The sequence below is a fragment of the Rhipicephalus microplus genome, chromosome 1, assembly GCF_043290135.1.
Source record: "Rhipicephalus microplus isolate Deutch F79 chromosome 1, USDA_Rmic, whole genome shotgun sequence".
In the NCBI taxonomy this organism is placed as follows: Eukaryota; Metazoa; Arthropoda; class Arachnida; order Ixodida; family Ixodidae; genus Rhipicephalus; species Rhipicephalus microplus.
In genome coordinates, this window is record NC_134700.1 from 23,503,207 (window position 1) to 23,528,871 (window position 25,665).

The 25,665-nt window shown below is 44.7% G+C and overlaps 1 protein-coding gene across 4 annotated transcripts in view; it reads left to right on the forward strand.

The window, feature by feature from the left end:
* Atg16 (Autophagy-related 16) overlaps positions 1-25,665 on the forward strand; it is a 174,787-nt gene that overhangs the window by 139,856 nt on the left and 9,266 nt on the right. For 3 of the 4 annotated variants that reach the window (XM_075891053.1, XM_037429291.2, XM_075891109.1), the window contains 2 exons: positions 10,793-11,057; positions 17,533-17,679. In XM_075891053.1, the coding sequence (XP_075747168.1) occupies positions 10,793-11,057; positions 17,533-17,679 (412 nt within the window). Of the gene's footprint in view, positions 1-10,792; positions 11,058-17,532; positions 17,680-25,665 lie in introns of those variants that run through there. The other variant, XR_012894623.1, reaches the window with a different exon arrangement.

Below are 25,665 nucleotides of genomic sequence, written 5' to 3' on the forward strand. Positions count from 1 at the left end.
CGAAGCGACAGCTGTACCCTTCGGAAGGTGCCGGCGCTCAGCACTAAAGTTCGTCAGAAGTAAATTCGTGCGTCCATCAGTGAGATGGACGATACTTCATGCGACCGAAATGCCATGACTACATAGCAGCGAGCCAATTTGGTCAGCAAGGCCTTCGCCATCAAACACTTCGTGGCCTTCACCGAAACAAGAGTGCATGACCGGGGCGGGACGACCACATCATCATCAATTATACGTAATGTGTTATGTATTGCGTCTGAACAGTCAACTAAACCAGGGCTGTTGTGGAATGTAATATAACGGTCGGGGATGTTGATGACGGCACCATATTCTTTTAAGAAGTCCATCCCTATGATCAAGTCCTTGCAACATGAGGTGAGGATGACGAACGTCGCCACGAAAGAAGAGCCACCGATGTCGAGTCTTGCTGTACACCTTCCGACAGGCATCAACAGCTGGCCGCCTGCTGTCCTCAGGTGAGGTCTTGTCCACGTAGTCTTCACTTTTTTTAGGCGTACGGCAAGGTCTTCACTTACGATAGAAAATTCGACGCCGGTGTCAACTAAGGCGGTTACTTGCTGTCCGTCTACCGAAACGGTAAGATCTGTGGTCACAGTTTCGTCGGTGTTACAACTTCTTGGCTTTACGGCGTCCTGTGGTACAAGTAACGGGGGCTTTTTTTTTCGTCGCCTTGACGGCCTGCAACCTCACCCCCGGAGGTCCCCGCCTTCAGTTTCCCCGGCGTGGACTCGGTGACCTCCTTGCAGTGACGTCGGCTGTAGTTCGGTGGCGCGATGAAGGCGATTAAGACGGAGAGCGTGGTCGACGTCCCAAACCTGGCTGGTAATCAGGCACACTGTCATCATTATTGGCACGGCGGTTGTCAAAATGGGACTAATACAAGGGGGATCCTTGAGAATGAGCGTCTCGGCGTGGTGCATAGCAGTCGTTGGCGCGTCGATCGTCGGACCATCGCCGAAGAGGTCGAAACATATCTACACGGTGCCAGCAATGGCGGGAAATGTGGCCCACACCTCCGCAGGTAAAACAAAGCGGACGCCTATCTACAGTGCGCCAGGCGTCTGTTTTACGAAGCTGTGGACGCCGCAACAGCTCGTAATGTGGCAAATGCCGCGTCTCGTTGGGAGACGGCTCTTGGTACGGTAACATTTCGTACGGCGGCAGGACGGCAGAGCGCCACGATGTCTGTTCTGGCATATCAGTCCCTCATCAGATCGAAACTCGAATATGCCTCCCCCATATGGAACCCGCCCCAAACATACCTCATTAACGACCTTGAATCTGTCCAAAATCGCGCTGTTCGATTCATTCTCTCCCAGTACTCATACGACATCAGTATTTCATCCTTGAAAGCACAATCCGGTTTATCAGCCCTCTCTGTTCACCGCCGTATCGCCACCCTTTCTCTCTTTCATAAATTTTTTCATTCTTCTCTCAATGCAGCTCCTTACATCCTCCCCCCGACATACATTTCACACCGCACAAGCCATCCACTTCAAGTGTCCCGTTATCTAGCAGAACTGCCACTTTTTCCGCTTCTTTTTTTCCCCGTGCCGTCAAGGATTGGAACGACCTTCCTTGCTCCATTGCTTCAACCACCTGCCTATCATCCTTCGCGACAAATGTTACAAATCACCTATGCTGCGAAAACTAACGTGTTCAAATGTTCTCTTTTCCTGTGTATCCACCCCTTATGTAATGCCCCCCAGTGGGGTCCTTAAGGAAATAAAAATGAATGAAAATGAATGTTCTTGCGGTGGCGACCAAGGAACGGCTGCCGATGGCTGGCGGTACGACGGCGCAACGGGCGGTGGGCGGTGAAGCGCGGCTGCGTAGCTCATAGGTCGCTGATCGTCAGTAGGATCAGCTGTTGGAAAGGCTTGGTGTATTTCTTCGCGGTTGACTTCAGCGACAGACGCCGTGGGTGGTTCAGTGACCAGATTTCGCAGCTTCAGCAGCTCTTCGTAAACAATCTCTCTTATTAAATCGCGCAACGAGCTTTGATTGTCAAATGTCGTAGCGGCGACTTGAATGTGGGCGCTGCCGGACAAGCGATCGTATTGTCGGCATCGTAAGTGAAGCGCCCGCTCGATAGCCGTAGCTTCTTTGATGAAGTCTGTCATGGTGCTTGGCGGGTTCCGCATAAGTCCGGCGAACAATTGCTCTTTAACGCCGCGCATGAGGTAGTGCAACTTTTTGTCGTCGATCATGTGCGTGTCAGCTTTACAAAAGAGACGGGCCATGTCCTCAGCGAACATTGTGACCGTTTCATTGGGTTTCTGAACACGTAGCTCGAGTAAATGCTGCGCACGTTCGCGCCGGTCGACATCGGCAAATCTGTCAATCATCCCACTTTTAAAGTCACTCCATGTTGACAAACTGCCTTCTCTGTTCTCGTACCAAGTTCTAGCGCTGTCGTCGAGATAAAAATAGGTGCGGGAAAGCCTTTGTTCAAGGGACCACTGGTTGGTGTAAGCGACACTTTCATAGTGATCAAGCCATTCTTCGACGTCTTCATGTGCTCCACCACCAAAGCGATCAGGCACCAGCGGTGCAAAAAAAGGTTACCTGAGATGGGGTTGGCAAACTACTGTCTCGTAGTAACTGTTGTGGACTGGCGGTGGCCATTGGTAGATGTGAACGATGCTTTGTAGAGTTTTCTTGTGAGAGGGTGAACTCTACAAGGAGGCCTCGCAAGCGAAAACTGAAGCGATGCACGGGAGTGTCGACAAGTGCTTCTGGGCTGGATGAACAGCTCCTTGTGGGAGTGTGGAGCATCAGGCGGGGTCGCGGGCCAGCACCTCCACCAGTGTCGCAGTACAACGCGAACAAAGCACAAGTACACATTGAGGCAGCGAAAGCAGCGTGTTCTCAACAGCTGAGCCGCAAGAATTTTTTCTTCGTTCTCCAGTCAAGCCAGGGGCCCACTATCTGGTGTCCGCTAAATCCCTCATCATCGTTTTTGTCCACATGTAGACATGAGTCAATACAAAGAACTTGGTTTGAAATCCATACTTGTTCTTTGTAAATCATGAAAAGGAGGCTATGGAAAAAAAAAGGTAACCAAGGCACACTGGTAGACCAGATGCCTGAGAAGTCAAATGTCACAAGACAAACCTGAGATCACAATTTTTAGGTGTCAGACGTAAAGAAAAGTTACAAATTTAAACGCAGTTTTCTGAATACTGCTTTTTTTTTTTACATTATGCTCAGCTCCTCCCCAAGTTTCAATGAAGAAATAACTTGTCTCTCTTAAAGTATTTGTGGTATCGCCTTAAAATTTCTATGGAAGCACTGTAAGGTCATTCTTAGTGTCTCTGCTAATCTTCATCAATATCCAACGAGAAAGCTCATCGAAAAAAGCCTGTGGAAAACTTCGACAAACTTTTTCTCAAAAGTGTTTTTTTACCTACCTGCTGAGATTGCGCAGCCATTTTCTTCGTAACCGTCTGGCCTATCTTGACTCTGGGTTTTTTTTTTTTTTTGCCATATTCATTGGACTTCAATGTATATCATGACACACCTTCTTTCTTAGTTTGAGTCTTTGCAATTTTACGATGTGACTAGTTGTTCACCCCTAGAGTGTGCCTAGTATGAAGGTTGCAAAAAGAATTGCAATACAAAAATTTTGTGTAGCCAAAAAAATTGAAGGAGCATGTCATGACACTCAGCGTGGAATCAGCTGTACAGCAAATATTCTTTTTGCCTTCTAGTGCATTTTTAAAACTTTCCAGGCACTGTGCAAAGGGCTAAAGACTGCAAATAGTAAAAAAAAATTTTAAATAAAAAGTTCTGAAGATACTTCTCTGAAACTGTTGTGGAAGCATTAGGCAAACATGCTGAATATTTGTGCCAATTTTCATGAACATCTGCTAAGTTTTGAGAAAGTAGATTTTCCAAAGCCACATCCCCCCTTAAGGTATCCGCCGTTGTAAGTTATTCATGACCAACCACAAAATATGAAATAAGGACATTCTTGGACCTAGCTGGATACTATCAGCATTACGTGCAAAACTACTCTAGCATTGCCAGCCCTCTAACTGACACACTTCGAAAGTCCGAGCCGGTTAAAGTGGTATGGGGCTCGGAAAAAGAGAATGCATTTTGTGAGCTGAAACAGGCCCCAAGCGAAAAACCCGTTCTCATAGCGCTCGAGTTTTCTAAGGGCTTTGTCATTCAATGCAACGCGAGTGATTGCGGCATGGGAGCTATATTGTGTCAGAAAGACAGCGCTGGTAACGAAAGGCCAGTTTTGTATTTAAGTCGAAAACTGAGCTGCAGAGAAGAGGCATACAGTACCTCTGAAAAGCAATGCGCTTGCCTCGTGTGGAAAGTTCAAAAGCTAGCCTGTTATGTCTCCGGTTCGAGGTTTGTGGTCGAAACGTACCACTGTCCTCTAATCTGGTTAAATAACATGTCGCCTAATAGTGGCCGGTTACTGAGGTGGAGCATGATACTCCAACAGCACAACTTTCGCTGCAAAAAAAGAAAGCTAAACGCTAATGCAGAGACATTGAGCCGTGCATTTTAGTTAGTACCTTCTCCATCTTTCGCTCTTTTGCTGGTGAATCAGAGCAAAATTTTGTCCTCATCATGGCCTTAGCCAAGCGCTCTCATTCTGAGTGATCTCAAGGGGCCAATTTTATGTTATATTCTATTTTATTATGTTGTTGTACGTGTAAAAATTTGAGTTCTCATTCTAAGAGTCTTGGGTCCCACATGTGCCTCTTGATGTAGAGGGAACGAAATTCCGATAGACACGTAGCTAGGTATATGATGTACTATATTTCGTCTGGTGTTCTGTCGGGTAACCGAGGGCACTTGTTTGCGTCGTGTGTTGCCTGTTGTCAAACCGTTCTTGATAAGTTGCAGAGCCATCGACAAGTGCTGAGACCAAAAATCGCCAGAAGAGACGAGCGAAGCTAGTCGACAAGTTTTGGCGACAAGCCAGTGGAGCTGGGATCCGTCCTCAAGAATGGGATGTGTTCACGGAACGGAGTCTGGAGCCACATCCTCCCCATGGCCCTGGAGGCAAACCTGGAGGGATCTGGCGAAGGAGCGCACCTGAAATCCGAGCCACGTCGAGGCAGCTTGTCTTTCTGGCGCATTGTCTGGCGGCGGGGGTGCTGTTACGCTTGGTAGTCCAGACCGAACGTCATTGCCTCTGCAAAGGCAATTTGTGTCAAGGCAAGCGAGCCCGCCTGATGCCATCACATTAACGTCATCTAGCCCGGTGGTGCCGGTCTGTCTTACGCAACGCACGGCGAGCTCCCTCAACCCACGGGCCCGATAGCAGCCCGATGATGCAATAAACGCCATCCAGTCTGGCGAGTCTTACGCAATGCGCGGCAATACCACTCGCTCGTGGGTGCGACCCAGCGCAGCGGCTCTGAATTGGAGGATCATGACGCCGCCCTACGGCGGGTCCCGATTTGAGGAAGCTGATGCCACCAGCGGGGGTTCTGATTGGAGGTTGGTGACGTAAGGCATCACTAGGGGCTTATATAAAAAAGCAAGTGGCACAATGCCAAGCAGCCGGCATATGCGCCAGAGAGAAGATAGCTCGGCTCTTCGAGTCTCTAAGTTGTCGGCCCCAGTGCCGAATATCTAATGCCTCTATTTCTATGCTGTACATAAACATTGCTTTTACTCACCGTCGTCTTGTCCGCTCATTTATCAGCTCTGCGCAGAAGCAGCCGCGAGCTGAGAAACGCACAACAGAACAACCTTGGCGGCCCGTGACCTCGGCGCACTACGTAGCAGTGTTGACGGCGGTGCAAGTCGTAACAGCAGATGCTCTGTGGATTATGACCGCGCCGATGCTATCGGCAACAATGAGGCGCATGTAGACACGGGCCTCCCTGACAGAGCCCGCGATGTCAACTCTAGCCGTGTGCGGGTAGACGCTGATGTAATCGGTGCCAGTGAAGTTCGCGACGCCCGCCCCCGCGAGACAACCACGACGCTTGAGGGCCTCTCGTCGGTGTAGGTAACAGTGCAAAAAATTTAGCACTTTTCTGAGTCAAGTAGTGCGGCAGCAAGGCAAGACTCAGAATTAACACAAAAGCCTCCAATCCGTGACTTAGAGTTTGGTATCAAAAGAGCAGCACGCTTTTCTTTTTGCTGTGCCACCTAGTGCTGCAGAAGCTGTGCTGCGCTTCAACATAGGCAATATCAATGCATTTGGCGCGATTCTAGAGCGGCTGGACATCATGATATTCAGCAGCACATTCCTGAGGGCTTGGGAGAAGAAAGCTGGTCAAGAAGAAGCATAAGGATTGTATGCATCTAGATTATGCCCCTGGTGCATTTTCATAAGATTTTATCATTATTTTTTCAATAAAGGTGTGTCGAAATGTTTTTCATCATTTTCTCAAAACAGCAATTTTCGGCACATTTGCAAAGTTGATGGGAAAATAACTTCTGTTCAATTCGAGCTATCAGCATAATTCTTTTTTTGCCGGAAAGATAAATGCATGCAGTATGCAATATACCTATTTTCAAAGTATACCAAACTTGTGCGAATAGTGAATATTTGGTTCAAAGCACATTCCAAGCGAATAGCGATTTTGTTCGAATGATTTCAAATCGATTTCTAATGGTATGTATGACATAAAAAAAGGGGGGGAATATTTATCATGACCTAACTAACCTGCACAATATTTCTTTTGAATTGAAGTAGGGGCTGTATGCAAATGCCATTCTTTTTTTCGTTCTAAGGAAGTTGAAACAACATTGAGTGGTAGTTTAAATAGGATGCAAGTGATAACCTGTAAGATACTTAACGTTTTAAAATTTGTTATACTTGGAGAATACAAGCTGCCATAACGAGCTTAATAAAATGAATTGATTTGAGAGTAACATGTTTCATTAAAGGGGCCCTGCAACACTTTTTTAAGTAGCCATGGATCCAGTAAACATGCTTGTTGGCTCACAAGTTTACCGCCGCAAAGTTTCTTGAATCAGTCTAGTACGAGCAGAGTTCCAAAAATTTGTTGCACACAGCAATTGCATTCTTTCTTCTCATGCCGACGAAATAGCTGGAAGCTAAGCAGGGAGGAAAGGCACGGCGAAAGAAAATACGTCACATGCACCTCGTGACCTTGAGCACTTCTTTTTTTCCTTCGAATACGCAGCTTTTCAGTGCGATCGCGCATGTATTCGTGGACAAGCGGTGGCCTCCCGCGGCGGCCCCGGTAATGACGAGCGCGCCATGCTCAAATCGGCCAGTGGCTGTGACCAGAGCGGTATATTCCTTCTTGTCTGTGACAAGCGATTTTTGAGCTTGTAGTGTCATTTGCCGAGAGAAGAAAGAAATTTTTAGCTTTGAACATTTATTGTGAACTACAGGCCGCGCGCTGCGCTATAATATTTGGCTCGCATGTTCTCTCGACTACGGATCGGCAGTGTTTTTTTACCATGCTGAATAAATGTTGCAGGGCGCCTTTAAATTTGATGGGGGGCTTTGCAGCAAAGCGAATTTTTCTTGGATAGATGCTTTCACGGTTTAGCACCCCTACATTGCAGTGAAACCATCTTTACAAGCGGTTACATGTGGATTAATATACACCTACTCGTTCGTTGCGAATACTTCGAAAATATTCGATAATTTAAATTCAAATCGAAGTAAATTCGAATACTCAACTATTTGTTCGAATATTCGAACATTCGCATAAGCCTATAATATACGCATCAAAAATTTTTAATTGAGAAACATGCCTGACAGGTGAAGGTGGCTTTTTTTTCACTGTGAACATTGATGTCCTCTAACTCTTGTTAAAATCGGTCCAGCAAATTGATTTATAGCATATTACACTCCTTAAACATCCTGCATTGTTTCTAAACTGTCGCCACTGTTTTGGTGCTTCCTGCTTAGCTGGTAATTATGCTCCAAACAAGGGACCCAGGTTATACATTGATTGTGGAGTAGAGTATCTCAGAAATTACGTGACTTATCAAAATAGTAATTACATTTTTAGAATCTGCCTATTTAAATACACTGTGAAAATTGTGTTCAGATCTATATACATAAATAAAAAAATGATTCCAAATCTACATGTTACACCACAAATGTTGTCGAATTACGACAGTCTTGCGTCTGGAGAGAGTGAACAAAACTTTTATTTGATGTTCTGCGCAAGAAGATCGGTAAATAGTATTCTGCAGGCCCTGCGTTAGAGTGCCTCGAGGATGTAGCAGAGGCGAACGAGGGCATTGAGGCACGTTAGACACAAGTGCCATCTGGCATTTATCTTCGAAAACGAAGGCATGCAGCCCGCGGAGAAAGATGCGCGCCAGTCTTGGAGGTGATAAAGTGTAGAACGCAAAGCGACGAGCAGGTGCCATCACCGTGATGCTGTAGCAAAGCGTTGGAAACACCTTTTTGAGCATCGCATTGAACTGTCAGTGCAGCGTGATTAAACGCTACATTCCTTAGAGTTGCTTGTGTGTGCCTTGTGTGTGTGCCTAGTATAAAGGCAGACATAGAAAACATCGAAGCATTGTTGTGGTGCCTCAGATATGTGCAATAATTGCTTTTTAATTGACAATCGCACTACTATGAACGCTAAACCTTGAGCAATATTGGTGGGCACTGCGGATGGGGTTGGCCGTTTAGTGCCGTTTGAGGTATCGTTAGGGCAGACAAACAGCAAATGTACAGACAGGCAGACCAAAATTTTTCTGTCAAAGGTTCCCAAGAAAGACTATCATCTTTAAAAGTTGCCCATGAAGAGTAGCCTCCCCCTTAAGGCCCGACTACACATACCCATTGAAGCCCATCATCGCGTAACTTTCTGGCATGGCATCATGCCCTCTCCCTATACAGATTGAGGGAGAGGGTGTGAGAAGTTATTAAAACAAGATATTTTGTTATAATTGTGATATCCATATATTTATTGTGAGCGCAATAAAATCGGTCATTTTCGAAAATTTTGGAGTGAAAAATTTCAATTTAGCTTGCCGCTTTGAGTCCCTGAAAAACTTGTAACAGTTCCTGGAAAGTCCTTAAATATCCTTGAATTTTCGCTTTGTAAACCTCTACGAACCCTGTTCCAATACACTCAATCAACATCACAACAAACATATAAGGTAACCTGAAGATGAGAGGGATTCACCAGAAAGGACCCACGGTTGCCAGCCCCTGCAGGAGATGTCCATTCCTATTGCTGCTCGATCATCAAAGAGAATCGGTAACGTTTTTTGTGTGGCCACCTAGCCTGCTGGTGCTAACCATAAAGATGATGATGGAGAACCCGCATACCTACCGTTCGGCAGCTGTTAAACATGAATGTGGCCCATCCGCGGAACACAGTGTATTGCGAGGCATAAATGACTTAACAGGGGTGACTCAAAAAGCTGCCTAAAATTTAGCCTCGGGTAAATATTCGAATGCTTCGAATATTCAAACAAAAGATGCAGTATTCGAATCCGCTTCATATAAAATTTAAATTATTGTAAATTTTGAATTATTCGAGATGAACGAATAGATGCATATTAATCCGCACGTAATATTTTGTAATGGTGGTTTCACTGCAGTGGAGGCGTGCTCAGCAGTGAAAGCACTTGTTCAATTGTATATTAGTGCACATGTAAGTCTTTGTAAAAGTACTTCACTGTTGCGAAGTGGTGCTGAGCCATGAAAACACATAATGAGGAGGATTCCTCACTGCCTTGAAGCCCCACTTCAATGTTATATGAAGATATTTTCCTCACATCAATTCTTTTTCTGTTTAAAAGCTCCTTATACTGACTTATATGCTCTAAGTGTAATAAATTTTACTACGTAACACATTTTACGAGCTATCACTTGCATTTTACGGAAGGTCAAATCCTGCTACTATTCAAAGTTGTTTTCACTTCCTTTGATGCAAAACAAATAAATGGCATTTGCATAGGCCTTGTCCAAATTTTCAAAAATATTGTGCAGGTTACTTTGGTCATGACAAATATGCCTCTTTTTCTTTATAATATGTGATATATACAATTCGAATTCGATTCGAAATCATTTGACGAAAATCACTATTCACTTCGAACCTAAAATTCGCTATTCACCCAAGCCTACTAAAATTGCATCTAAAAAAATGCATTTTAAACGACGAAATGAAAGCACATCTGTATGGCAAAGATACTCATTTCGAAAAGATCTCTTTTATTTTGAAACTTGGGAATCATGGTTATTTTGAGCATGTGTCTTTGGGTGAACTCATCATATTTCCATGCCCCATTCTAGTCTAAAAGGAATATTTTGTGTGTGTGTGTGTGTGTGTGTGTGTGTGTGTGTGTGTGTGTGTGTGTGTGTGTGTGTGTGTGTGTGTGTGTGTGTGTGTGTGTGTGTGTGTGTGTGTGCGCGCGCGCACGCACAAAATATTTGAGAAGGAAAAAAAAGCCAGATAGGACAGAGCACACTATATTTTCCGTAATACACAGAAAATTATTTTTCCTTTAGAATGCCAGTTTATGTAGCCTCCCTGTTGTGACATTGTAGGTCTGAGCCTTTGTCATAAATTCTTTTATTGATCACTCTGTACCTGTGAACAGGCACAGCATAGCAGCCGCTCTCCTCTCATCATCACGCACTTTTTGTGCCTCATGCTATTTTTGAGCAAATGTATACTGGAATGGCTTGCTTCAATACGTGCACTTTATCATTTGCTTTTCAAGACGTGTCTTAAACATCACCTTTGGTGTTTTGTTGTTTGTCGATAGTGCTCCCTGGATGTTAGGGAACTGGACTGAACTATAGAGTACACAGCATGACGTGTGTGTGCAGGTATCCGCACCATATTTGCTGGCTCTTCCTGCAATGACCTGGTGGCCAGTGACAGCGGGGGTACAACAATCATTAGTGGCCACTTCGACAAGCGGCTGCGTTTCTGGGACTCGCGAGCAGAGAGCAGTGCCAACGAGATTGTGCTCGGTGGCCTGATCAGCTCGCTGGACTTGTCGGCCGACAGATGTCAGCTGCTATGCTGCGTGCGTGATGACACCATCAAGCTGCTGGATGTGCGCATGAACCAGGTCCTCATCAGCTTCCAGTGAGTGCACTTTAAGTACTCTCCATGCTTGTAATAGAGTGACTATGCTTCTTTTATTATACATGGTGTTTTTTAGACTATTGAGATATTTAATAAAAGCTCAATGACCGTCAGGCTTGAGTTGTTTTTGTACATTGACTATATGTCATTGCAAAAATACTTTCTTGCAGCTAAAATTACAGTGATTCAACTAGTTCACAAAAGCTCATTAATTAACTTTTTAATTATTTACTTGAATACAGGTGGTTGTAGTGCATTCATGATTGCAGTGTGTGCCATTTCATGTCATGCCTATTTTTAATATAAATCAGAAAAGTCACATGTAGTTTGAGATATCCATCATTGAATTTCAAAGGCAATATGGAAATCGGTTTTTTCGAAGCACCTCCTACTTTTCAATGCATTTATAGATACAGTGTTAATTGGCTGGCTTGAAGTGGCACACTTGCCTCATGTATTTGGATGGCTTCGTTGTACTTGCCTTAAGCTTCAACAAGCACATTTAGCACCTTGAAGATATACTTCGGTTCTTTTTTTTTTTTTCATTTAATTCAGTTTATTTTTACATGACTGGAGACATTACAAAGGTCGCAAGACAGTGATGCTGTGAGGCAAAAGCAAAAAGCCATTTAAGCTTGACGAAGGTTTTCGCATTACTTGACAACATAGCAGCAGCATGAGATAATCAGTCATTGATCATTTGAGTTTGCATTATAAAACACGTAGAAAAATGTTTCAAGAAAGGAACGGCATATAGTCCATTCTCATTATCTTAGACTCGTGTACAATTTTTCAGTCCAAATTTGGTCTGTGTAAGAAATTAACAGAGCAAGGTTCGCTTTTACATTTTGCGATACAACGAACTATAGGGTACAGCGGACGAATTCATTGACATTTTTTGTCAAAATTGGGTGCATCAAGCATACTTTTGCTTCATTGATGCGGTCTAACAACAGACTATACCAGGCCGCTGTCTGCGCTTTAAAGTCACGATAATTTTAAATTGTGGCTAGCAGCATTGGTTGCTTTCAGCAGCCTCCGGGCAAGGCAGTCTTGGGAGTGCTTTCATGGTCCCTATAATATACTGGCTACTCTGCCGTCTCCGCTCTCCGCCGCGGCCGCTCGGTGATGCATGCAGTAGTGGCACTATACGCTCTTGGAGTTCATTGAGCAGACTCGCACCTACGGACAGGCTGGCGCAGCCGTTTGCGCTTTGGCGTTCGTGGGCTTTTCTGGGTCAAAGTTCTACGGTCTTTCTTATTACATGTGGTGGCATTGAGTACAAATTAGTGGTAGTGTTTACGCCTTGGGTGCCCACCCAAGGCGTTTACTTTTTATTCGGCTTCCAACCTGGACTAACAGTAAATAAGCTACCATATTTACTCGCATAATGAACGCACTTTCTTGAAAAATTAGAGCTAAGTTGCGGGGTGCGTTTATTACGCTGGGTAAATTTTATGAAAACTTTTATGGGACGAGCAAACAATGCGATAATGCAGAAAAAAAGTTAGGTCGCTTAGCCTTTCGCAAATTAGATATGCGTACACTGTTTGGAAACAGCTTCTTTGGTGCACATTACTCGTCTTTGGTGGTTGATGGCGCTATCTTCTGCAAGTTGTCCCCGGGCTGCCCGCGCACGCCATAAAAACGTTTTGCTGCTATCTTTTTTTGCAAACCCTTAACCGCAACAGTGGTATCTACTGTAATCTCGAGGGGTGCCCAAAAGCAGGTGCTACGATGCACTTCGCGGCAACCTCGCATGACGAGGGCGTGTTAGCAAGTAACCAACATTGCAGCAAGCTGCCCCTGTAGCATCAAAACAAGCCGTCAATAACAAGATTAACGACAAAGTATGGCCGCCGTCCCATTTCTACTTGAGAAGTGCCTCTGCGTGTGGATAAAAAGTGAAGCAATATTCGAGGGCGCTACATGTTGCGGAAATCGTCACGATCTTCTCTGGGCGACTAGATTTTTTTCTGGTTTTCGAGAAACCTGCAACGTGATTGCAACGAATCAACCTTCGCGACAGAAAATCCTGCCGTCATCGCTCGAAAATTGCAAGCACGTCGTTGTGCTTTTCCTTTTCTGGGAGGCGAGGGGGAGTACATGATTTCTTAGAAAAAGTGGAAAGACAAGAAAAATGGGTGTGGAGTGCACGATAACTGTCTCTCATGTGAGGACACTTTAACCGATACACTCACGGGGGAACGGGGAATGAAGGGACAGTTTGAGTGAAGAAAAAAGAAAGTAGGTTAAAAGGTGAGGGGGATATACAGGAAGCGACCAACGTCATTTAATGGCGCTCTTTGGTGACCTTCGCTTGTTGTGTGCTTATTAGCTGCAGTGTCTCTACACTCGCACAGCTTGTGAACCCTGCTATAGCCCACAGATAGGACGGGGAACATGCCGCGCACACATAGAAAGAAAAGCAATAAGCAAACGGCAGCATGCAAAGGGGGGGGGGGGTGAGCCGAGGTAGTTGAGGGGGTTCAGCAAAGTAATAAAAAACGAAAGAGATCCAACGGGTGAGGAGGCGCCAGGTGTCGGTTAGCAGGACTGCAGCGGATGAATGTAGGGGGTGCGTTTATTACAGATAAGTGGAGGGGGAGGGAGGGAGCAATCCAAGATAGTTCAGGGGGGGGTCGGCAAAGTAATAAAAAAGAGAAAAGATCCAACGAGTGAAGAGGCACCAGGTGTCAGTTAGCGAGACTGCAGCTGATGAGTGTAAGGGGTGCATTCATTATGCGGGGGAAAAAAAATCTAAATTTTGATGACTGAAGTTGGGAGTGCGTTTATTTTGCGAGTGTGTTCATTACGCGAGTAAATATGGTAATTTATTTCTGCTTTCTCAAGCAACACTGGTGTTGCCGTCGCTTGTTAGATAAACATCTTAGGCTCTTTCTCCCTTGTTTAAGTCTCTATCTTTTTATTATACATGTCTACCTTCTTTAATTACTTAATGGTGACATATACGCTTGAAAAATAGAAACTCATACCGGAACCTAAACAGGATAAGCTGCACTAATGGAAAGGCAATATGCAGACCGAGTTCGTCATGTATGTTCACTGTTCAGGAAGCAAAAACAAAGTCGAGTATCTTGTTGGGCACGTACAGCATGAATTAAGTGGTCCCTATATGCCAATAAAAACAAACGTAGCAAAGCAAAGAAATAATTGCAGTGCGAGACAAGCGTGGTGGTAGAGCGGCCGATAGATGACCTTGAGTGGCACATCTTGCTAAACGTTTTTTTAATTGTGCCACGAACGTGCCTTTCGTGAGCACGTGAAACAGTGATAAAGAAAAAAAGAAAGCATGTGCATGCAGTTGTGCATTCAACTTTTCTGCATTGTATGCAACTGAAAAGATTGAAATTACCATCCACCGTTTGTGCAAATAATGCTTACTTCACACCTGTTTCGCGTTCCATCCTGCAGCCTTCAACAATTTTAAAGAACGAATGCATATGGGGAAGAAGGCATAAAATACGGACGACATGAATTACGAGAGCAGTAATATGCTTTTGATGGCGTACGAGAGGCTGATACACATATGCTTCTGATAGAACTTTGTCAAATGTTCTGCTGTTAAAATTTGAGGAACAACTTATTTCTTGCATCATTATACTGTCTGGCCATAAATAGTGTCATTTGAACGAAATATTATGAACTTTGTTGACTGTGCATAAAAAATTTAAAAAAGACTTTAACTGAAGCATACTAACCTGTGTGATGAATTTTCCCTCTCATTCTGAAAATATCATTGCATGTTCTTTTCTCTGTGACCCACCGAGAACCAATCTCTATTATTCAGACTTAGTGCTGTAAACATATAGTAGTATGATGTTTTCATTCTCAGAAATGTTTACATGCAGGCCGGAAAACTGAGCTTACAAATAGTTTATACGTTTGTGAGAACAAGTTAACAGTAAATATACTATAATGGAAGCCTTTCTAAATAACGAAAAAATTAATATTCCGCCCTTTAATTTTTCTTCAAGACACCGCGTCCTGTTCAATAAGTGGCTGCTTCCGCCACAGTGATCACGTCTGTGCCCCGAAGAGAAATGATGGATGCGGCATTTGGTCGGTCAAAAATGGTTCGGTCTCTGCCCACTCAAACAGAAAGCGAATGAGTAGTTCATCCGGGAATACAATAATAAAAGACAAAGCACAGTGTGCAAACGATTCCTTCCTCCCTTCCCTCCCTGCACAGTCTATCCGAATGCGCCACAAACACACTCTGACACACTGCAGCACCCCCTTTGCATGCATCAGTGGCACAGACAAGGTCTTGCATGGGGACGGCGTGGAGATGACAGACTAGCCGGTATATTCTAGGGACCATAATGCTTTGGTCATGCCAATAGTTCAAGTTTTGCAGGTGACTGAAATGTGGCGCAAAATAACTAATCATCACTCAAGGATGCCCACCAGTCTGTTATCACAAATTTCTTTTCGAGCGAAGTTTAATTGAAATGTTTTTGTTTGTGCTTTGCATTAGACATTTGTCACTCATTGCAGAAATGCTTGTAACTTTGTTAGGCATCATGATCAAAATTTTGAAAGTAATGGCATTAGACATTTGTCACTCTTTGTAGAAATGCTTGTAAATTTGTTAGGCATCATAATAAAAGTTTTGAAAGTAATGTTCTCATGCTCTAAGCAGGCGACTTTCACTGTCAAAATAGTACAGTTGATCCTGCTTATATCGAACTTGGATATATCAAATTATTTGCTAAATCGAACAGTTAAGAAATTCTCTTGAATTTTTCATGCGAAAGTATGGGACTGGTGCACATGTATATTAAACTCCTGCACACCAGAATATCCGCTATATTGAACACCGAGCGCGCTGAAGCCCAGAAATTGCATTTTACTATCGATTAGAGATCTTTTTTGGCCGCGTTTTAACGAGTTCTGATTTCTTTTCGCACGCAAGTGACAAAAAGGTGGTGTTGAAAAGTGGAAAGGCGAAACTTCACTGTGTTCATGTAATTGTGCTGCAGTTGTGAGTGCATTGGTATGCTTGATGTGCGATCTGCAGGTTTTAACGCACAGGTATGGTGTTTTTCAAAACGACTGTTTGCCGACGCCACCATGATGAAGTGATTTGGTGATCTCGTCATGTTCGTATTCCTTCGTGCACTATGGCATGCAGGTACGATAAGCGTGGCCTTCAATATGTGCAACCTCGTGACATAGTTTTGTGTTTTTGGAATTAAAACGCATATTTCGGAGGCTACGCTTTTTTTCGGTTTACTGCGCCAAAGCAGTGGCTGCCTGCTACAAAACAACAAAGCCACAAGTGTCATCACTATCACCAACATGTCGACAGTAGGAGCCCACTCATTTATTGTTTGTGGGCAGCGTTGTCTTTTGCGGCTTCAGTACTCACCTCATTCCTGATAAACCATCGTTTGGAAGTCGGAACTAAACATCCGCTCGTAAAAGTAAAAACTATGACTGGTGCTAGGAGCGACGTCACTTAAAGCACTGTTGTTCCTTGCGGGCTTTGGTGCCAGGATAAGACTTTGGCTGCTTCATAATTGCTGACAACGGCACATGGTGCCTCATTGAATTTTATGACTTGTTCGCGTTCCGGGCACCATGTTGGACAAAGGGCGGCTTCAATGGTGCAAATGACAACGTCGCTGTTTCCGACTGAATCAATGCCGAAGCCACGATCGACGCTGCCAGTGCAGCGAAAGTGTGTTGCTTCCACTACTAACCAACTTTTTAAAGCTCTACGGAGCTTACACTGTGTTCTGCATCAACCAACGTGCTTGTGGCCAAATGAGCTTAATTTGCTTATTTGGAAAGCTCGTGGTATTGAGGACAACTGGAACTTGATGGTGGGCAAGAAGTGAGACAAGTTTACGGACTATCTTCAAGCGAAATAACATGTGGTAACTTACAAAAAAAAACGATCATACCTTCTTTTTTATTATACTATGAGTGAATCATTATGCAAGTGCTTCTTACAATTTTTAAAAACTGTTCCGAGGTGTGAGGTGCTATAATTTACACCTTAAAAATGCATACTTTGTTTTTTTTAATTATTAATATGTAGAACTATTTCACGATCCCCTTCGAGTTCGATATATCCGGTACCGGCTGTATCTAAATGCAGAGTTGAACTATTTTACTTTTTGTGGCGAGTTTTATTAAATCTGAAACTGGAGGTTTCTTTCTTAGTTGTGTGAAATTTCATCAATGTTGGTTCAGAAGTGTTGTAGTTCACAATATATAATGTCTCCTGGAAAGGTACGCTGTTTGGTTAGTTCGTTATTGTGCTTTCTTGTTCTACACTCCTAACTGTCAGTTGCTCATTCAAATGTTCCATTTACGATTAACAACAGCCTGTGTGCTCAGATTTGGGTGCACGTTAAAGAACCCTAGGTGGTTGAAATTTTCGGAGCCCTCCACTATGGTGTCTCTCATAATCATATGGTGGCTTTGCGATGTTATACTGAAGGGATGACAACTTTAAAGTGGCCTGTGATTGGACAAGGGCCAAGTTCAGTCCTGATGCAAGCTATGTGGCGGTCGGCTCCCACGATGGCACTCTCTTCATTTGGAACACACAGACCGCCAAGCTTGAGAAGAAACTTAAAGAGATGAGGTGAGTTCAGCAACGTTTACTTGTCCCTCTGTCATGGCTATTGTTGTTTTTCTAACAATGCCACTAAGCTAAAACAGAACCATCCCCCCCCCCCCTCCTTTTTCGTGCTACTGTTGTGTGCAGTACATTGGATGAACAGGCTGATGCTTGCACGACCTGCTATGAGAGCAAGCATGCTTGCTCCAATATTCTGTGCCTATTCAGCTTACTTTGTAAATGTGCAGAGAGCAAGCGAGATGAGACGTGCATATGTACACAGAGATGTCAGTGTGCCCTTGGTTACTCTGCATAACTGTGAAATCAGTTACTCGCTGAAAATGTGACAGCGTGCTTTTTGCTGACGCAGGTGTCAGGATGATTTATTTTCTATCTCTGCACAGATACTGTGCTTTCGTTAGTGTTCAGCGTGAAGCTTTCGTACTTATTGCACTTCAAAGGAATAAACCACTGGCTGTTAGTCAGCAACCTGGCTGTTGTTTTATTAGTGCAGGGTTGCAAGCAGCATGAAAAAACAAGACCATGTTCAAAAGGCTGCAATATGTATAGAGCCCAGCGTTGCTTCTATTGTCAGTGATATCTCCTTGACTAAAATTGACAGGGCACTAGATACAGTACTTGAAACGCTCACAACCAAAGTTTTTCGCAATGTCGAGGATTACGTAGTTTTCTTTGACAATGACTCTCATGACGTAAAGGCTGCTGAAATCTTGCGTAGTTTTAAGCAAAAAAGCCATGGCCTAAAATTTACTCATGAATTCTTAATGGATGACTCGATACAGTTTCTTCATTTAAAAATAGTGTTTACACTGAATTATGTTTGCTGGTGATACACACCCAGATCAGTCAAATCTTCATTGAATTACAGCTCTGGTCCCACAAAGTCGAATGCTATTGCTCTTTTCTGTTCTCACTCTTTGATGAAAAAATCTTATCTGATGGGATCCAGTGTCATAGGTCAGCTGAAATTGATAGAAGTTGGGTTTTTGCAATAGGATTGCGAGCATCTACTCAAGAATTTTAGAAAAGGCTGCATCAATGAACCTGAGCCAGTTCAAGAAACACACAAAAAAAGTTTGCCGTAATTTTATTCATTCATGTCCTTGCTCACCAACTTACAAAAGTGGCTTCCGAGTACAGTGTACTGGTTTTGATCTCGGAATGAAACAAGTTGAGCAGACAGTGCGCCAAGGTGAACCGCCACATAAAAAATAAACGAGATGCTTAAACTGTTGGTTGCACGGTAGCACGGTAAATAATATCCATAGATAAATATCTTACTGCTTCAACGTGTTTATTTGATACCTTTGTCATGTAATCGCGTATATGTGAGGCAAATGGGCCAGTGCCTTAATGTGCGGTTAAGGCAGCACCACAATTCCTTGAAAGTCCCTGCAAGTTCACACTTGTCAATGCATTGCCGCTAGTGTGGATGCACACCCGTTTTTAGCGCCACTTCTCTATTTTGTTCAAACACTAAAGCCAGAAAGCGCGATAACTGGTTGAAACTCAAACATATCCAAACTTTTGCAAGCATGTATCAGTCAGGCGTTGGTGACAGTACATAACAAGGAATTGTTGTATCTTGCCATAACATGAAGAATAATGTGCCGTGAGGGTGCCTTGGTTGTTTGACTAAATAAGGTGTGCCAAGAGAGAGGCCCAACAAGTCGTGCCATACATTCACATCATTTCCCACTATGTGAAGAGGATATGATTGAAGCATGGCATGAACATCACGGCACCCCTGAAGCTTTCCCATTTGTGTGCTTTTATCGATAGACAAATGAAGAAAACAGCGTGAAAAAAGAAACATAAAAAACCATTTGTTTCCTGTGCTATGGAAGTGGGCTACAAGATTCCACTCAGTTGTGGAAAGCTTACATCGGCCATGCCGGCCGACGTTCTAACGACAGATTAAGGGAACACTCGGCTACGATGAATGCTCACAATGACGGGCGCGCCTTCCTGCACATTGCAGGAAGTTTGATTGCACAGCACTTGTTGAGGAGGCTGACCTCATCAGTAAAGAAAATGGCAGGCGTAAAAGAGAGGTTCCAGAGGTGGACCACATTAATGCTGAAGCAGACAAGTGCATCAGTCACTTTTGACAGAATTTCTTAGCCGCAGTTTAATGATAAAATTTCCCCTGCCCTCTTCAACTCTTAGATTGTTGCTGGGTTCGCTAGCGATTTGGGAAAACCTTTTTGTGACAAAGACTGTTATGGCGTGAAGCTTTTTTGAATAAATTCAGTTGCATGTGAGCGTCCTTTCTGTCATGTTTTCTTTTCCTCACCGAATCTACCCCTCCCCTCCCCCCCAAGAGAGGATGTGCATATTTCTTTGAGCATGGTCCTTACGGGCAGCGTAGTATGTAAACAGCATGCCCCAGCTATGTGGGGTTTAGCCAGAGTTTAAAAATATGCAGACACATGCAATGACGATACAACCAAATGCATGTTGCTGACCATTGCCTGGAGTGAGTAATACAATTTCTTGTGTTCTGCTTAATTGTTTAATTAGGCCTCTTTAATTAACTAACTTTTGAAGGAAAGAAGATGTATCCAAAATTCCAAGAAGAAAGTTGTTGATCGATTTGCAAAATGTCCAGTTAGACAGTTTCAAATTTTATATCTGTTAATAATTGTTAAAACTGGATATAATGAAACATATTCATTCCCAGAAAAATTCGTTGTAAAGAGGATTGCATTATATGCAGGTTTGGTACGAAAATTCGGAAAATAAGTGAACAAGCTAAACAAAAGGGAGACTGAATGCAGAGCTAACCCCAAACTCTTATGTAGCAGTTAAAACTGCATTACTATTGCAATAGCATTTATATAGACACACTCAGCAGGTTTACGCCGCCGCCGCCATGTTCCGTAACAAGTCCAAATTGATAACATGCCCTAGCGCATCGTAATCGTCACGAGCGGGGAAAGGCGGGCAAGCGCTGCTGAAGCAGAGATCAAATGACTGGCCCATCTCTATCGTCTGGAAGGCGCATAAGATAACGTCCCCTGCGTGTTTGAACCGTCGTCAAATGCTCAAACAGAGAGGAAACCACCCGTGTTGAATGAGCCTGAAAAGCGGGAAGGGGAGGGGGGATCTCTCAGCAATAATGAACTTCGATGTTAAAGGCGGCCGTGATTGCTGGCTTGTTATCTCGGCAAGTATCAGTGCGCTTTCAACACGAAGGGACTGTGTGAAAAGAGCACTTCTTTCAGCAGCGGCCGTTTTTGCTCACAGCAGCGTTTCAAAGGAGTTCCGCGATATCGGATCCAAAAAAGTTGGCTGCCAGCTTTTCAGTGAAGCCTCCTTCATATGCAGCGCGGTTCTGCATATGTGACGCTAACTGAAAGTGTGGCACTTCCAACGCAAAAGTAGTTTTTTTTTTGTTTTGGTTTGTTTTTCGTTTATACGGGAGAAGGGGCACCTGTGTGCATGCACCTGCAGCGGCAAGAACGGCGCCAACACCGCCTCGCAATGCGCAGGCACGCCTGCCCGTCTTGCGCTCTCCCGTGCACAATCATGAGCGCTCGCTCTCACCTGCTGCGCCGTGCGTGCTACGCCGCTTCGGCACCCGCAGAAGATGAATGCTCCCACCAAAATCCGGGGCTAAATTCCTAGGTTGTCTGTGGGAGAAGTACATTATATTGCAACAGCCCCGTCGCGGTGGTCTAGTGGCTAAGGTACTCGACTGCTGACCCGCAGGTCGCGGGATCAAATCCCGGCTGTGGCGGCTGCATTTCCTATGGAGGCGGAAATGTTGTAGGCCCGTGTACTCAGATTTGGGTGCACGTTGAAGAACCCCAGGTGGTCAAAATTTCCGGAGCCCTCCACTACGGCGTCTCTCATAATCATATGGTGGTTTTGGGACGTTAAACCCCACAAATCAATCAATCATTATATTGCAACAAACAAAGACAACACCGGAAGCTAAAACAGCTATTTATTTATGGCGAACTTGTTCCGGTCAACTAAATAGGCAAAGGTTGTCCTGAGCTCGCTAGTGAAAACCTGGTCAACTTCTTTGTGTGTCTCGCTGCATGCCTCTCCTTCGAAAAGCTGCCAGCCTTCTTTTTTCAGTGCGTGGTGCGGTGACACGTGCAGCCAGCATTGCATGGCGCGTTTAGCTTGGCACATTTGGCTTGTCAGTTGGTGTGGCAGAATTCATAAGAGCGAGCAGGAAGCGGTGCAAGACTTCGGTAGGTGCCTAACAACATGTAGCATTAGTCCCCCTCTCAAAACGCATCGTCCCGATGCGTACGCTGACGTCGAACACTTTTGTAAAGGAGTATTAATCTGATACTTTAGCACATTTAGCAGTTGTCTCGTTCAGTACCTTTCGTAGTACGATTTCATTTGTACTACATATATGACTTCTGGGGGATTTCTGTGTGGGGTTGAGCACACTTGACCTTCAGGAATTTGTAGTATAGCGTGCCTAGCCGGCGAAGTACTTTGTAAGGGCCGAAATAGCGCCGCATCAGTTTTTCACATAGGCCAGGTGCGCGTACAGGCGTCGACACCCACACTTTGTCTCCGGGTTCGTATTGTACGTTTCCCCACTTCACATTATAGCTAGTTGCGTCGGAGCCTTCTTTTAAAACGGTACTATGTCTTGCCAATTGCCGTGCCTCTTCTGCCCTTTCTACGTAGTCGCTGATGTCCGGCTCACTCTCATTCGAATCGTTGACAATTAACATCGCGTCTAAGGCCGTTGTGACCGTTTGACCATAAACAAGTTGAAATGGCGTGAAGTGTGTCGTTCCTTGTACTGCGGTATTGTACGAAAATGTAGCATAAGGCAAAATACTGTCCCATGTCTGGTGTACTACGTCCACATACATCGAGATCATGTCAGCGAGAGTTCTGTTGAGTCTTTCGGTTAATCCGCTTGTTTGCGGATGGTATGCTGTAGTCCTTCTATGGTCGATGTGGGTGAGCTCCATAACAGACTGCATCAAACGGGCACCTAATGCTGTTCCTTTGTCTGTAATGACAACCTGCGGTGCGCCATGTCGTAGTACAATCTGAGTCATGAAAAACTGGGCTACTTTATTCGCTATTCCTTTTGCGAGAGGTGATGTCTTAGCATATCGAGTCATGTATGTCTGTTGCTACAACTATCCAGCGCTTTCTCGATGAAGAGAGAGGAAATGGACCAAGCAAATCCATTCGCACTTGCTGAAATGGCCCTTTTGGTGGCTCTATTGGTTGCAGCAGACCCGCTGGTTTCGATGGTGGTATTTTGCGTCCTTGGCAATCCAGCATGACTTGACATAATGGTGCACTGAATCCCTTAATTTCAGCCAATAATACTTCCGGCGGATTCTGGCCAAAGTGCAACTACTACCCATATGTCCAGCCGATGGGTCGTCATGACACGCTTAGAAAATTTCTGCTCCCAGCGATGATGGTGCAAAAACAAGAAACGTCTCACCGCTGTTTGCGAAGTTGCGCTTGTATAGGACATCGTTCCGGAGGGCATAGGATGTCAATCCACGGACGAAAACTCATGGTACCTTAATTTGATGATCCTCCAAGTATTGGATAAGCGGGCATAGTTCCGGGTCCATTCACTAAAGACGAGCCATCTCCGACACATTCAGAACTCCAAGAAATGGGATGTCTTGTTCTTGGTAAGATGATGGAGACTCCACAGGTGCGCGAGATAGGCAATCCGCGTCATTGTGCTTAAGACCGGACTTGTACACCACAGTGATGACATGTTCTTGTAGACACAGGCTCGATCTAGCAAGTCTTCCTGAAGGGTCTTTGATATTTGCCAGCCAACACAATGAATGATGATCACTAATTGCTCGAAACGGTCTCCCATAGAGGTATGGGCGAAACTTGCTGTTAGCCCATATAACTGCGAGATACTGTTTCTCTGTCGCTGAGTAACTGGACTCGCCATTCAATAGAGTGCGGCTCGCATAAGCGATGACCTTTTCTTCTCCATTCTGCCACTGAACGTGAATGGCACCGAGACCAACGTTACTCGCGTCGGTATGTATGTCTAAATCGGCCTCTTCATCAAAATGAGCAAGTATTGGAGGAGACTGCAAACGGCGTCGCAACTCCGAGAAAGCTGCATCTTGTTCTTCCTGCCAAGAGAATGGTACACTTTCTTTCGTTAGCCGTGTCAAAGGCTCAGTGACCTTAGCAAAGTTTTCAACGAAGCGTCTGTAGTAGGCAATAGTCCTAGGAATCGTCTGACGGCTTTTTTGTCTTGCGGTTTCGGAAAATTTTCAACTGCTGCAATCTTTTCCGGGTCCGGGCGGACGCCTTCCGCACTAACTATGTGTCTGAGGAACTGAAGCTGACGAAATCCAAAGTGACACTTTTTCGGTTTGATGGTCAGTGCTGTTACGCGAATGGCATCCAGTACCGTTCTCAGTCGGTGGATGTGCTGCTCGAAGGTAGAGGAAAAAAACCACCACATCGTCGAGGTAGACGAGACACGATTGCCACTTCAGTCCGGAGAGCACAGTGTCCATCATCCTCTGGAAGGTAGTGGGAGCAGAAGGCAAACCAAAAGGGAGTACTTTGAACTCGTATAGTCCGTCTGGGGTCACAAAGACTGTTTTCTTGCGATCTGGTTCGTCCACATCGATCTGCCAATATCCACTTTTCAAGTCCAATGATTAAAAAAAGTGAGCATTGCATAACATATCCAAGGCATCATCGACCCGCGGAAATGGGTAAACATCACGCTTTGAGACTTGGTTCAGTTTTCTGTAGTCAACGCAAAATCGCAGTGTTGTCCTTCTTTTTGACTCATTTACCGGTGATGCCCACGGACTGTTGGATGGCTGGATCATGTCATCGTTGAGCATTTCCTGCACTTTGTTCTTGATGACTTCTCTTTCTTTTGGCGCTACTCGGTATGGGCGCTGATGCACAGGTCTCACGTGTTCTTTGACCACGATGCGGTGCTTTGCGACGGAATTACGTCTGACTTTCGGCGAGGTGGAGAAGCACTCGGCAAACTCTCTGATGAGGTCAGCAATCTGTTGTGTCTCAGATGACGAGAGCTCTCTGTCAATGTCTACTGATTGGAGTACATTATCTACTGTCTCTGAAGCATTGTCAAGAGTGCAAACATCTGAGGCTTGCACGTACTCATGCAGCGATGCTACAGCTCATTTCCAAAGTTAGTTGATAGAACATACGCACATTCCTCACGAAGGCTCACAAGGCCTCTTGCCACGCATAGTCCTTTTTTTAGTAGCAGTCCAATGTTTCCGTCCGCTAATCCGTCAAAGTCACAGAGAACTGCACTCCTCATAAGAAAGGTCACACTGGAACGTGGCGGCACGGTTACATCTTTGTCCACATGCGGAGAAGTAGAACAATTGGTCTCTCCGCATGACAGATGGCGACGGCATTCTCCATGGAAAACAAAATTTGGAACTCTTGCAAGTTCATTACTGCATGGTTTGTTTGCAAGAAGTCCATGCCATGTTCACGGGAGCATTCAGGAAGCACAATAAAGCTGTAGACATACACGAATCCTTTTATTCCTATCCTTGCGGTGCATAATCCCACGGGACTAACTAAGTGCCCTCCAGTGGTACAAATCTGAGGTCCGGTTCATTCAATCATTACCTTCTTCAGCTTCTTTGCAAGAGCATTACTTACAACGGAATCAGTGTCTATTAGCGCAATAGCCTCGACGTCGTCGATCGTGACAATTATCTCGGAGGTAATGTCGCTACTACTGCACTTGTCCGTCGTTGCGTAACTGCCGCCGTCTTGTCGGGCTAACAGTGGAGGGTCTTCAGTTTTCAGTATATCAGCAGCCTCACCTCCAGAGGTCGCTGGCTCTAGTTTTCCCGCTGCGGGCTAGGTGAACGTGGTCTTCAGAGATTTGATGACGGGCGAGGACTCGGCGACCGATAGCGCATCGGTGCTGTCGAACATGACTCCCGTTTTTGTGTGTCTTGAGGGGAATAGCGTAAAGACAAGTACTCTTCGATT